The 14,515-nt window shown below is 40.7% G+C and overlaps 1 protein-coding gene across 2 annotated transcripts in view; it reads right to left on the bottom strand.

Annotated features, from left to right (window-relative positions):
- Positions 1–14,515, bottom strand: part of LOC105008073 (microtubule-associated protein 11) — a 93,336-nt gene that overhangs the window by 28,131 nt on the left and 50,690 nt on the right. For both annotated transcript variants that reach the window (XM_029120801.2, XM_029120802.2), the window contains exon 5: positions 1,498–1,618. In XM_029120801.2, coding sequence (XP_028976634.2) covers positions 1,498–1,618 — 121 coding nt within the window. The remainder of the gene's footprint in view (positions 1–1,497; positions 1,619–14,515) is intronic.

The raw sequence follows: 14,515 nt of genomic DNA on the forward strand, positions 1-14,515 counted from the left end.
ACGTTTGTGGCGCTCCAACCACACAGCTGTCAAGTGAATGGTTTTGGATGCTTCCAGGGCTTTGGTGGCTTCTTTGAATCGTGCCAAAAAATTGACAATGTCATGCAAAGTCTCCTTGCTTATGCAGTTTAAACGGTGTTCTTCGTCACGTTCCTCCAGAAGAGCACGAATGGCCTCGTACTGGCTGCTAATGGAGTCCAGCATCGTGTGAAGCGAGTTCCATCGCGTCTCCACGGATGCTTTCAGCGTTTTTTGCTGACGATTCTGGAGATGTGACTGCTTAAAATAAGTCACAAGCGACTTAGCGGACTCAATGAGACCAGATACCTCTTCGCCAAACACATCATCCTCAGCAGTTTTCCCAAGTGTGGTATGCAATACTGTGTTCAAGATATGTGCTGCGCAACTCAGTCTCGTGGCTGTGCAGAGGGCCGCAACAATGTTTGCACCTCTGTCAGTTACGTACACTAGTTTCGGAAAGAACTCATCCAGTCCAAATTTGCGGAGTGCTTGGACGATGGCGGGCCTGAGGTTGTCAGCTGTTTTACGTAAATCATCCGTCCACAAATCCAGCATCACAGCCCTGTTGCTCTCGGTCAATTGTTCCCTCAGCTCCGGAATTATGTCTTTTATCCTCAGCATATTTAGTGATCCTACGGGAGACAGTAGTTGGATCAGGCAGAAGCTGACACGCGTCCACAAGGCCAGCTCGTGCCCCAGTGTCAATTAAGCCCTGTGCCAGTTCCAAAAATCCATCGCCGCACACAGTCTCAAATGATCTAATGTCTCGGCACACAAATTGCACCGCCAATTGTGTTATCGCCTCCTTGTCTTCCTCTCTTGGAGGTTTGTGGCCTTTGGCAAAGTACCTGTCAATTGTCGCACTGGCAACCCCTGGGTCTGCTGTGCTCTTGCAAGTCTCGACGTGCTTCCTAAGAGAAGACGTGCCCAGCTTTCGGCTATCAAACGCCAAAACCTTATGGTATGTTTTGCAAGCCGCAAAGCCGCTTATGATATTATTTTCCTGATCTCGTATTACACCACACTTCCTCCACACATCCGATTTCACCTTTAAAGACTTGTCGTCAACAATTTTATATACTCCACTCGCCAACTTCACTTTTACTTCATCCATCCTGCAACGATCGCTTTCAACTATGCTACGATAAACATTCCCTCTAAAAAAAGGTGCGCTGTCGCAGTGGTGCTGACATGATGGGTCAAATGTCATATCGTTGTTTTGTATGTGTGATTGTGTAATGGTAATTTAGACATACAAATATTGCATATTGCACATCCACGCTACTACCCGCCCGCAAAGAGTTAATTATCCGCCCGCATCCCCGCCCGTGAATTTTAGGATTGTCACAATCCACCCGTTTTGACCACTTTTATGCGGGTACCCATGGGTACCCAACCCGTTGCAGGACTCTGCAGTCAACCCAAATACACAAATAAAAGAGTCACAGGCACACATACAATGACACACAGACGTACCAGACATTGTCAACCAGCATTACAGATCCATCTGGCATCATAGGTAGGTAGGAAGCATTGAAGTTTGGCAGAATCCTCACTTCCCTCACTCTCACCACCTCCTGAGAACATTCATTTAATACTGAGAGAAAAGGGAGAAGAGACAGAGAGGCATATACAAGAGGGAAAACGTTCAATGCAGCCACTTTAATTAGGGGTTATCTGGTAGGAGAAACCCTATTGTAAACGTTAGTATTCTTTTTAGGGGTTCTCCGGTTGGAGAAACCCTATTGTAGTTATTGTTAGAAATATTTTTAGGGGTTCTCCGGTAGGAGAAATCCTATTGTTATTAGGGGTTCTACGGTAGGAGAAACCCTATTGTAATCATTAGTATTATTATTATTAAATTGCCAGATAACACAAAAAGTTCCTGGTAACTATTTTTATAACTTTGCCCACTTAAACTATAGCTCTCGAGTAACTACCTCACCAACACCTGCCTTGATTCATCCACCAGGGGCGCTACAATACACGATTCAATTAGCTAATTTAAAAATGATGGCATTTCCACCCAGTTAGACCTAGAATGCTGACTCTTTGTGTACATGCCTCATTTGTCATGATGAACAAAAAAGCCTCAAGAACCCATAAAGTCCACCATCTTGGACATTTCTGTATGGTGAAAATTTGGCAAAACCTATAAAGATTTTCTTAAAATCAACAATAAGTCCGATTACCCTACCTTTTGGTTTACAAGTGTCTCATACATTTCCACCCTGATTCACCTAGAATGCTGATTCTGTTTGGTGAACATTTTGCTAAATATATACAAAATAACATAAAATTATCAATAAGTCCGATTGACCTGCCCATTGGCATACAGGGGTCTCTATACATGTCTCCCTATTGGGTCATAAGGAATAATAGACATTACAGGATGACGGACAAAATGGTCAATTAGTATAAAAAAAATGTATGTGCAATGTTTAAGGAACAATAACCTATGCACTTTATTGTGAATGTGCATGCTGATACTACCCCCATGTGTCACAATGTGCATTAGTTTGACCATATCTCAAAAGACGGTGAAACAGCAGCCGACAGAATTCTGATCATTTTTGACAAAATTGAATGCTAATGCTAATATATACTTTAAAATTATCATTCTCCTGAACCATGCATCGGATTTACTCGCCAGTAAATGTCTGGGCTCTAGGCTATACTTCAGAACAGAACTCATAATAACTACATATGTAAAAAAATGACATGACTTCACACTGTTTGCTCTTTACATTAATGCAAATGACCCATATATAAAAATGAACATAAAATCAACCATTACTCCAACTGACATGACTGTTGGTACATAGGTGTCTCATAAGTGCCTCTGTATAAGGTGATAAGAAATATGAGATATGTTGCAAGATTGTGGAACAATGCAGTCAGTAAAAAGGTGCTTAATGTATGTACACTGGTCAACAGAAGGTAAGTGATACAATGAAGTAACCAACTTCTAAGCTGTCTGTAAAATATAGACCAGTTATACCTACCACAAAGAGACCCGAACCAATTCTTTCACATAGAGTGCCATAGGCCATGCCTTAATAACATTTGCATACAATGATGCCATTTCCACCCAGACTGACCTAGAACGCAGATTTTTGTGTTCATGCCTCATTTCCCAGAAGATACATTGCCTCAAGAACCTATCATCTCCTATCATGTTTTCTTTACAGTGGAAATTTCATGAAACCTATAAAAAAAAAATTATACTCAACAGTAACTCTGACTGACCAGACCAGCAGCTTACAGTGGGGTTCGGAAGTTTGGGCACCCCAGGAAAAATGTGTATTAATGTGCATAAAGAAGCCAAGAAAAAATGGAAAAATCTCCAAAAGGCATCAAAAGACAGATTAGACATTCTTATAATATGTCAAAAAAAGTTAGATTTTATTTCCATAATTTACACTTTCAAAATACCAAACAAAAACACAAAAAAATTGCATCTGCAAAAGTTTGGGCACCCTGCAGAGTTAATACCTTGTACTGCCCCCTTTGGCAAGTATCATAGCTTGTAAATGCTTTTTGTAGCCAGCCAAGAGTCTTTCAATTCTTGTTTGAGGTCTCTTTGCCCATTCTTCCTTACAAAAGTCTTCCAGTTCTTTGAGACTACTGGGCTGTCTGTCACGCACTGCTCTTTTAAGGTCTATCCATAGATTTTCAATTATGTTGAGGTCAGGAGATTGTGAAGGCCATGGCAAAACCTTCAGTTTACGCTTCTTGATGTAATCCACCGTGGATTTTGAGGTGTGTTTAGGATCATTATCCATTTGTAGAAGCCATCCTCTCTTTAACTTCAGTGTTTTCACAGATGGCATCAAATTTGCTGAAATTGTATCGAATCCATTTTTCCTTCTACCCGTGAAATGTTCCCTGTGCCACTGGCTGCAATACAACCCCAAAGCATGATTGATCCACCCATGATTGATGCTTAACAGTTGGACAGAGGTTATTTTCATTAAATTCTGTGCCCTTTTCGTCTCCAAATGTACCTTTGCTCATTCCGGCCAAAAAGTTATATTTTAACCTCATCGGTCCACAGAACTTGTTTCCACAGTGCATCTGGCTTGTCTATATGTTCATTTGCAAACTTCAAACGCTGATTTTTGTGGTGAGGACCTGGAAGAGGTTTTCTTCTGATGACTCTTCCATGAAGACCATATTTGTACAAGTATCTCTTTATAGTGGAATGGTGTACCACAACTCCAGTGTCTGCTAGGTCTTTCTGGATGGATCGTGCAGTCAAACGTGGGTTTTGACTTGCTTTTCTCACAATCCTGCGAGCTATTCTGTCTGATATTTTTCTTGGTCTACCAGATCTTGCTTTAACTTCCACTGTTCCTGATGACTGCCATTTCTTATTTACATTCCGAACAGAGGATATTGGCATCTGAAAACGCTTTGCTATCTCTTCTTATTGCCATCTCCTGCTTTGTGAGCGTCAACTATTTTCAGTTTCAGTTTTCTAGACAACTGCTTAGAACAGGGGTTCTCAAAGTCTACATTCAAAGGTCCAAATCTGAATTTTCATTAATGACAAAGGTCCGGAACTATTGGTAATATTTTTTTTTTTTTAAATAAACATGTATAACAAATTAACATTCATTTTATGTTTTTTTTATTTTTATAACTCATCCATTCAGTTGATTAATATTTACATTTCTGCATAATTAAGGGCGTGGTCCACTCCGTTGACTGACAGGTGGATTGCTGCTGCTGTTGGTCTCTCACTCGCTCTCACTAGCTGTTTGTCTGCTATTAGCTGTTAGCCAGCCGTCACTTTTCTTCCTCAGCTAATTCCAGCTGCTGAACTGGACATATCGGCCGTGTTCTTGCTTTATTTTCTGGATTATTTCATACAATTTAATACACGCATTATACCTTCGCCCACGCCTTTGTATTCCGGCATTGTCGAGTATCAAGAGAACAACCAGGGCTGTTTTTCTGTTGTTTTCCTCTGTGAACATGCACTCATGGATGTCTGACAATTTTGTTGCTTTTGTGTGGAGATTCCAGATTTAAAAACATGTAAAACGTCTATAGATATAGAGGCTACACTTGTTCTGCGGTACCGTTGCTCTCACTGAACAGACTAACGTTAGATATGCTTATGTACCGTCAGATGCAAATTCCTGGAGGTGTCAGTGCTTTCAGTCCATGCAATAAACTAATGCACACCTGAATGAGTATGGATTTCAAGCGCATTTACTTGAACTTCTTAGGTAATAAATATGGTTTGACCGATTTGAGAGGCAGCCAAAATAAAAATTTTAAATGGACTGAATAAAGCTCTCTATGAACTTGATGTGCAATGCCGCGCTGGCTGATATGACATGTTTGTGCATGAAACACAAGCTCACAGAAATACTGTAAGTTAATACACTTTAACTAGCAGAATAATACAGCATCACGATACACAGTCTCACTTTTAGCTATGTCTTAATAGTATTTCGAAGGGCAAAAACATGAATTTTAACTTTTGGCTTTACTTCAAGTCAGCTGTTGTTAGTCACTTAGTGGGAGGCCAGTAGCATATAGCATTAGCTTGAGCAAACTCGTTCACGTCGAGCTAGGTTTCAGGTTTCAGAATCCAGGCTCCTTGCTGAGCTCATCCCGCCTCTTTGCCCATTTCTGTTTATCCGGGAGTGACGTGCGTTGACGCGGTGTGTTGTGGAAATTTCTATGCACAATGTATTCTCTCTGAGTAAAGGACTGAGTCCCACTGTTAAGATAGGGACAGGAATGTGGGGGATCTGGTATTGCATAGGGGACATCTATTGTCTGTCCAGATGCAGATCAATGGGTTTTAGGACAAGATAGGAGAAGATACAACAGGGGGCAGTAAGGTCAGTTGGCCCCTTTGGGTAAACACTACAGAAAACATTATGGCAGGTAGGATAAGGTGGGGGAAGATAGCATTTGACGTGTGTGATAGAACAAAGGGAAAGGTGTTTGATTGACATGAAACAGATGGCAGCATCTTACCAAACCCCTTTTTCCTATGTGATATATACGGTTGAATGAGCTACATTAGTTAGAGGCTCCTCAGACGATTATGTTTGCGTAAGCGGTTGACGCGTCTCTCATAATAGTCTCTGTGCATAATAATTAATAAAACGGTTATGATGTACAAAGAGAACTTTGTCTCTGTGTCCCTTACTCCGAGTGTCGATAAATGGAATTACCATCACAATTTGGGGGCTCGTCCTCGGTTACTGATCCTGTGGTCTCCTACTTTTTGGGATTCCACAGTACAGGTACCCGGACTTAAATTTCGAACTCGGGAGGTAAGGACACTTTTATTTGGCGTTAGGGCGCGTGTATACTTGGGGTTAGGGCTCCTTTTTGCGTTAGGGCACGAGTATACTTGGGGTTAGGGCTCCTTTTTGCATTGGGGCGCAAGTGTATGTGTTAGGGCACATTTAAATTCTGCAGACAAGGTTAGGGCCTTGAACATCTCACTTATGGGCCGACGGGTCTATCGACGATGTTAGGGCACGTTGATTGAGATGACAGCGTTAGGGCGCTGGTATTTGTGTTGGACACATTAGGTTTGGATGGTTATGGGATTTGTTAATAGAATAGAGTTTGTTTTTGCTGCGTTTGTTTTTTTTTTGCTGCTTTTGATGTTGGGTAAGCGTTGTGGTAAGTTTTCGGCGACGGTGTTTCTGTTTATGGTGTTTGGACATGTGGACAATTGTTCTTTGAGTGTTATTGGGTTTTTCGCAACTGGCTTTTTCGTTCGGTGATGGATGCGCGGCCTGTCGGGCTGCTTGGAGGTGGATGGACGTGGTAACGTATGGGAGTTGCAGGTGGAAGGCGTAGGCTGCGGTGTGTAGACAGTGTGGAGTGATGGAAAGCTTTGGGAAAGTTTGTGTGGAGTTTATTGATCTGTGTTGTAGTTTTTGTTTTTGCTCAGGTTCGATGGCTCGATCCCCTCTGATCGCCACCCCGCTAGGCCTCCTTGGAAGTTTGCGTAGTCCCGACGTTTCCCTGCAATCGTAGCCAACCCCACTGGAGGCTATGCTCTATGGCCCTTTTCGTTGTTTGAGTCAAGAAAAGTTCCATAAGTGGGGAGTTGTACACACCAGGTGTACACACCCGTAATCTCCGGTGTTTGCGGCTGAGACCAAAGAAGACTACAGACCCGGGGTTGAGGAAGAAACTTTGCTAACCGCTAAGTTATGAAGCTACCACTGGACATTCGACTGGACATTGGATTTGGGAAGATGCCTGTGCGAATCAAGACAACGGCTCTACAGACGTATTGTTCCCTCAAGAATTGAGACAGTTTCGGTTTCTCTTTGGCCTCGCCATGAACGATCCAACGGGAACACGCAGGAACGCTGAACCGCCTGAGGGAGGGGTGCGGACGGTCAGACAGGGGACCAGAGGGAGCATCAACCGGTGAGATTGTTCCTTAATACAGTTTTCATATGCTTTAGTAAACAATGTGATTGGTTTTTGTAAGTCAGATTTGATGGTTTTGTGGAAGTTGATAGATGGATTTGAGTAAGTATGGTGACTAGAAGGTTTTTTGAGTATTGCAGTCAGGGCGGCTGTAGTTAGAAACATGTCGTTGTTGTTCCGTGTCCTGACACCCATTCCCGTGCAGCAGTTGGACTGCGTGATGGAGTATAGCATGCTCCTGTATATAATGGTTTTGGATGTTGAAGTGTGGTGTTTTGGTTAATAGCGACTGTAGTTAGGCCTGACAACCATTCCTATGCAGCTAACCTATTGCGTTGCGATTAGTGCTGGATTATAAGCGGTTGGACTGCTTGAACATCTGCAATTTAGGTTGGACTTAAATATGCAATTGAGATTGGATCTCATACTTTCAGTGCCTGTGAGGGAGTAGGGATTGCTCCTGTAAATTGCCGCAATTGTTGGTCAGCTTATGATTTGGTTTAGTGGTTATGCTACAAAAGTTGTGTATGCGCGCGCCACTTCTGTGTGTGGTTGTGGCCCGAGTCACGGACATTTGTCATTATCTGTTTGTGGTCATCATCTAGTAAATGCATTTGTCCATTTTGGAAATCCCTGTGCACGGGGGTTCCGATTGGCTGCATTGTATGTTCCTTGGTGGGATATGTGTATTTGTTCAAGGTTGTTGTTACCTTGGAAGTTTTGAAATCGCAAGGTTTTGCTTTGTTTGGTGTCCAATGGGGTGTATGCGAAAGTACTGTCTTAAATTTAATAAATTGGATAGATTGGTAATTGGTATAATGCTGCTTCTCTAATTTGGTCCACTATGGGAACGACAGTAGTCTCAAGATGGGGTCTCTGGAATCATGGACGATACTAGAAACAGGTGTGCTTTCATAATCATTGATTTTCTTAAATGTTTATTTCCTAAAATGTATCGTGCCTAACCATTAAATGAAGCTGGAACTTATCAAGGAAACCTGATCACCTTCCTCGGTAATAGCCAAGCTTATTTAATTGAATATTACATGTAGTTTGAGAAGCACTTGAATGTTATATAGCATGTTTTAATAGGCATTCGAAATAGCCTGGTTTGTTCTGTCATGCTTGACCATGTTTTAATAGGTATTCAAGGAATAACCTGTTTAGTTGTGCTTTGTCAAGTGTACGTATGTCATTTTGAGTCAAACGTATTTATTGCGTTGATGATAATGTTTAAAACCGTAAGGCCTCAAGGGGGGTCTGACTACGATGTAGGTAGGCCTTAAGGAAGGCTCACCATGTGGTAGCCGACTGTTGTGTGCTGAGCTGTTCGCTAGCACGAGTGGGTAGTCTGAAACCTAGTGATGAATTAGAATTTGGTACAGTGATTTTCTAATCTGGTAAAATAATCTCATGGTTGTCTTACAAAAAGTTATCGTATTGTGTTTTCGCTCTCCTTATATATTGTATAAGTGGTAGAATGAAGAATCCACCTGGTGATAGACTTGAACGTTAAGGAGACACGCTGTGCTCCATGAGGGCCGCATATGAATCCAATATAGTCATGGCCTATGAAGAGGGTTACACAGCCAAAGCAAGTTTACTCCCCACAAAATTAGATGACCTATTTTTTAAATGCTAAATTGAGTTTGGTTAAATAATGGAGTTCTCTTAAGTGTTTTCTAACGATAACTGGGATAATACTTGTGTTTTTAAAACCAACGCATGATACTCGTTCATGGAATTTGAATTCTGGAATGGTACATTAGTGAACAAATAGGGTATTGATGTAAAGGTGTTTAAGGCAGCTCAGAGCTTCAGGAAGGGTGGGCAGGTCCACTGGGATGGCTTCCGCCACCCTTAACATTATATCAAGGGTTAAATTCGAGTGTTCAGCCTGTTCTAACCCGTGGTAATTTTACCAACACAAGCATGTTCAGTTTTGGGATGATAAAACATTAAGTGAAAGCTGAATAAGTTTTCCTTTTGGTTGCTTTAATGTTTACATTTATGATTTCGAATCAAATTGTAGTAAGGGTGGAGACCTTGAGTCATCCAACATTGTTAATTGCTAGAACAAATTCGATGTCTTTGCATGAGATATGCATGGAAGTAGCGATTTTGGCTGACCGCCACTATTTTGAATGACGTAGACTTACATCTAAAATTGAGAAAATTCCCTAGAGTTTAGGAGGTAAATTGAGTCATGATGTTTGTTGGTCTCAAATTAGTTTGGCCGTTGCCTGTGTAAATGCAAATTTTGATATGCTAATTTGGGAGTTCCTTCACACGAGCGACCGTGTGTGTGGTACAGTTTTTATTTCCTTTTTTTCTTATTTTCGGTTGTTTTGGTTGGATATTCAGTTTGCGACGTTTACTGGATGTATGTTAGATTCCTCCCAACTATCGATTTTCTTTTTAATTTCGGTCCTGTAATGGTTCTGCTTTCAAGCTTGAAGTCATTTTCTGTCTTGAAAGCAGGGGGGGATTGTATGAAATTATTATCTAGAGTTCAAATGAAAAAGAGTTGAACTTAGAGTTCAAAGCAAATTAAATAGGTACTTAAAGAAGTTACGTGAATAATCTAGTTTGTCAAATTGGGTTTTTGAAATGTGTGTTTTATGCGAAATCTAACATGGTTATGGTTGAGTAGAATACATCTTACCATTTTGAAATGGTTTAGCTAAGCAATAACTAATTTGATGGGTGTGTTACTTTTCAGTTAGTTTAATATTTGATTAGAAGTAATCATATTAATCTCATGCATTATGGAATAAGTGGGTAAAAACGTGCAGGGAGCACATTTTGTTATTCCTTACATGTTTACAAAATGTTGCCATGTTTTAATTGATATTGAGAAAATAATTCTGCATCGAGTTATATTTCTGGTAAACAAGTTGAGAAGTATTACATAGTCTAAATTGCATAAAGAGAGGTACAGACCCACTGTAGCACTCCACTCACTGACAGTTTGAGATGGATTTTAACTTTTTTGGACTCTTTAGAAGAGAAACAGACATTATCAAAATTGGGTATTCTAATTCTAATTTAAGTTCTGTCCTAGTAAGCAATCATTGGAAAGTTAATGGTTAACAGAGGTTTCTTTGAGGTGAATGAAGAGGAAAAAGAAGGTTATTTTACTATTGTCAATGCCTGGGGTGTCTCAAGATAACAGTGTCCCTTATTGATAAGGTGACCATTCTTCAAGACCAGGGTCTGTTCTTAGGTCAGTAGACCACCCCCCACTCCAGGGAGAGCCCTGTGGTGGTAAAGGAGTAAAAAGGGGGGGTCATGATTTATGACAGGATTTCAGAGTGTCTTTGATGTGTTAGGATAATAAGAAGAGATTTGGAGAAGTTCACACTGAGTTTCATCTTGTAGAGAAATTAGGCTAAATAACAGTTATGTTAGCTGACCTTCAAGATGGTGTGAAATGTTTGATTTGAAATAAGGTATTTGGTCCTTTATGTGAAACAATGGGTGAATTTGATTGTAGTTCCGATACAACACAATCAGATGTAAATTATATAGGTGAACTGAGAATTGTTCATGAACTGCTCTTAGAGAGTGGTACTTCAATGCAAGCAAACTATATTAACTGATGAGTTTTTGGAACAGTAATGAGAAATGTGAAATTGTGTTCTTCTGTTCTTTGTGTTGGTTGTTACACCAACTATAGAAAAGAGTGGAATTGTTATTTTGCTACACTAGCAGAACAGAAGCACCAGAGATGTTAATGTTTTAATGATACTGTTATTGATTTCAACTGTTCTAATCTATTTGGAGAGAAGAAGTAGAGAGATATTGGAAATATAGGGTTTGAGTATTTGATAGTGTGTGGTTCTAATGTATCAGCGAGATGCAACAAGCTAACGTGATGGACATATGTGATGATGTACTGTGCGGTTGGAACTAATCTTCTCAAGGATAATTCACACATTCAGATACAGAACACTTGAAAGTGATTCGGCAAACAGAGGACTTGTTGGAGCCCTGAGAGAGACTGAGCTTGGCTTAAAAGGACAACTGTGAGGCGGCTGAGGTGAGATGGATCTCACAGACACACAGACAGACTGTCCTACAGCTGAGAGAGGAGTCGACTCTGGCTCGCTGCACGTCTAGGTGCCGCACGTCTACAGGATGCTGAGTTCCTGTGAGCTGGACTGACTCGAGTCCTGATGGTTCTGCAATGTGATTGAGAAGGCAACCTCCGACCGAGAGGAGGGAGGCGTCGGAAAGATCTACTGCACAACATCATGCTACGCTGATTGGGTCCATACCAGGTACATCTCATCTGCTGTCCAGGTAGCTGAGAGAGGAACCTGGGGTCGACGACACGCTACACGAGGATTGCAGTGTTTGAAGGTTAGACACAGTGAATTGAAGTCACTGAGGGAAAGTGAATTTTCTGGTGCTAGTAACCAGTCACTTTCTACATGGCCTTTAGCTCTAGAACCTTTAGCTAAAACTGGTCATCTTGGAGTTCACAAAGGAGAACACACAGATTCTCCTGGCCTGGCTGATAAAACAGCTAGAATGGAGACAACCAGAGCTGTGTCTGCATTTGAGCTATGAAGGACAACACCTTGGAATATACATCTGACTTTTTCGTTCTGTTACACCGACCTGCCAAAGAAATGGAAGGACATCCAAATGGAACCATGGAGAGGACTTTTCAGTGAATTGAGCAGTTGGCATGAGAGGACTTTGTAACAGTGATGAATTGAAGGATGCATTCAGTGATAGGTGTTTATGATGATTTTAACAAAAAGTTTTGCGGTACTATGTTATGATTCTGTATGATGACAATGTGTGATCTTGGTGTTTATACGAAAGGTAATGATCTAGAACACAGGTGTCAAACCGGTTCCACAAAGGGCCGAGTGTCTGCAGGTTTTTGGTTTTTCCTATAAATTGGTTCCTAGTTCATACCTACACAACCAGGTGAGGGTAGAAACTAACCAATCAGTGACCTAATTAACCAATCAAGTACAAGGAGAGAGCAAAAACCTGCAGACACTCGGCCCTCCGTGGAACCGGTTTGACACCTCTGATCTAGAAGAATGTAAAGGAGGATCCAGACATTTCAGATTCGTTCAGTTCTCTAATCACTAAGGGTAATAATATTGACTGGGTCATGTTGTTAAAGAGTACTGTTTTGTTGCAGTCTACATCCTAATGAGTGAACTGTTTAAGGTTTGATACCAAGGTTTGACATGGTATCAAGAGGATGGATTGTTGTGGAAATTTCTATGCACAATGTATTCTCTCTGAGTAAAGGACTGAGTCCCACTGTTAAGATAGGTACAGGAATGTGGGGGATCTGGTATTGCATAGGGGACATCTATTGTCTGTCCAGATGCAGATCAATGGGTTTTAGGACAAGATAGGAGAAGATACAACAGGGGGCAGTAAGGTCAGTTGGCCCCTTTGGGTAAACACTACAGAAAACATTATGGCAGGAAGGATAAGGTGGGGGAAGATAGCATTTGACGTGTGTGATAGAACAAAGGGAAAGGTGTTTGATTGACATGAAACAGATGGCAGCATCTTACCACACCCCTTTTTCCTATGTGATATATACGGTTGAATGAGCTACATTAGTTAGAGGCTCCTCAGACGATTATGTTTGCGTAAGCGGTTGACGCGTCTCTCATAATAGTCTCTGTGCATAATAATTAATAAAACGGTTATGATGTACAAAGAGAACTTTGTCTCTGTGTCCCTTACTCCGAGTGTCGATAAATGGAATTACCATCACAGCTGCCAAAATGGCGACGGTTGGCTCCGCCCACTTTAGGCTTCAAAACTGCTCTTCACAAACCTACGGGTGACGTCACGGACACTACGCCCATATTTTTACAGTCTATGGTTGAAATACGAAATGGAGGCGGGTCTGGATTGATTTCCCTCCGGGTCCGGATCGGAGTCCGGACTTTGAGAAGTGCTGCCTTAGAGAGTTCCCCCTCCATGGCCATGTCTGCGTCTATGCCTTTCAAAAGTGGACTGTATACCAACAATAAATCTGATAAATCTGGCCAGCGGCATACGTGTCTTATACGTCTCCCTGATAAGGTGTTAAAAGGTAAGAGACTTTTACATACATTTTTCTGTATTTCAGAAAGATAGTACCTTTCAGGAAGCAAAATAATGACTTGTTTTCCACAACCTTCAATACGCTGTTGACAAAAATAAACTGTATAAAGGAGTATTTCTTTTTTATTTATGATATCCCAGTTTGCTTTGTGGCTGTTCATTTTGTTAATGTTTATCTTGGTGTTGCCATTCCAGTGTGCCTGTTTTCACTTTTATTTGCACTAAAATAAGTGACACTGATTCACAAACGCTTATGCTTCCTAACTGGACAGATTGATATCCCATAAAGTATAATTTGCTTGGTGTTATACTGTGATGATTGTTTTTCCTTAATTTTTTTGAGCAGTATATAGTAATAAATTGTGTCAGGCAATGGAATGCAAAATCATGATCCTACTAAACAGCTACTTCAATTAGGGTACAATCATTTAGAAATCAATTATTTATTAACCATTTGGATGTTGAAAACAAATATTTTAGCAACCTTTCAACAATTATTAAATGATCAATATGTTTTGATTTTAAATGTACCCAGAAACAAAATCAGAAAGTATAAGTTTCCTGGCAGAAATTGTGAAATTCTTGCACTGATATTGAAAATTTGACTGATAATTTTGGTTTATTTAAGGATAGTGATCATTTGAAGCCATTTATTATCACATTGTTGTTTGGCTCCTTTTTAAATAATAATCATAACAGAAATCACCCAAATGGCCCTGATAAATAATTTACATACCCTTGAATGTTTCACCTTGTTAGAGACACACAAGGTGACACTGAGCAGCCTAGATACTGAGCCATGGGGAGCAGAAAAGTACTGTCAAAAGACCTGTGTAACAAGGTAATGGAACTTCATAAAGATGGAAACGGATATAAAAAGATATCCAAAGCCTTGCAAATGCCAGTCAGTACTGTTCAACACCTTGCCCGACAACACCTTTGTTTTATGATTGTGCTATTCTGTTATGACCTA

This window comes from Esox lucius, chromosome 7 (assembly GCF_011004845.1).
Source record: "Esox lucius isolate fEsoLuc1 chromosome 7, fEsoLuc1.pri, whole genome shotgun sequence".
Lineage (NCBI taxonomy): Eukaryota > Metazoa > Chordata > Actinopteri > Esociformes > Esocidae > Esox > Esox lucius.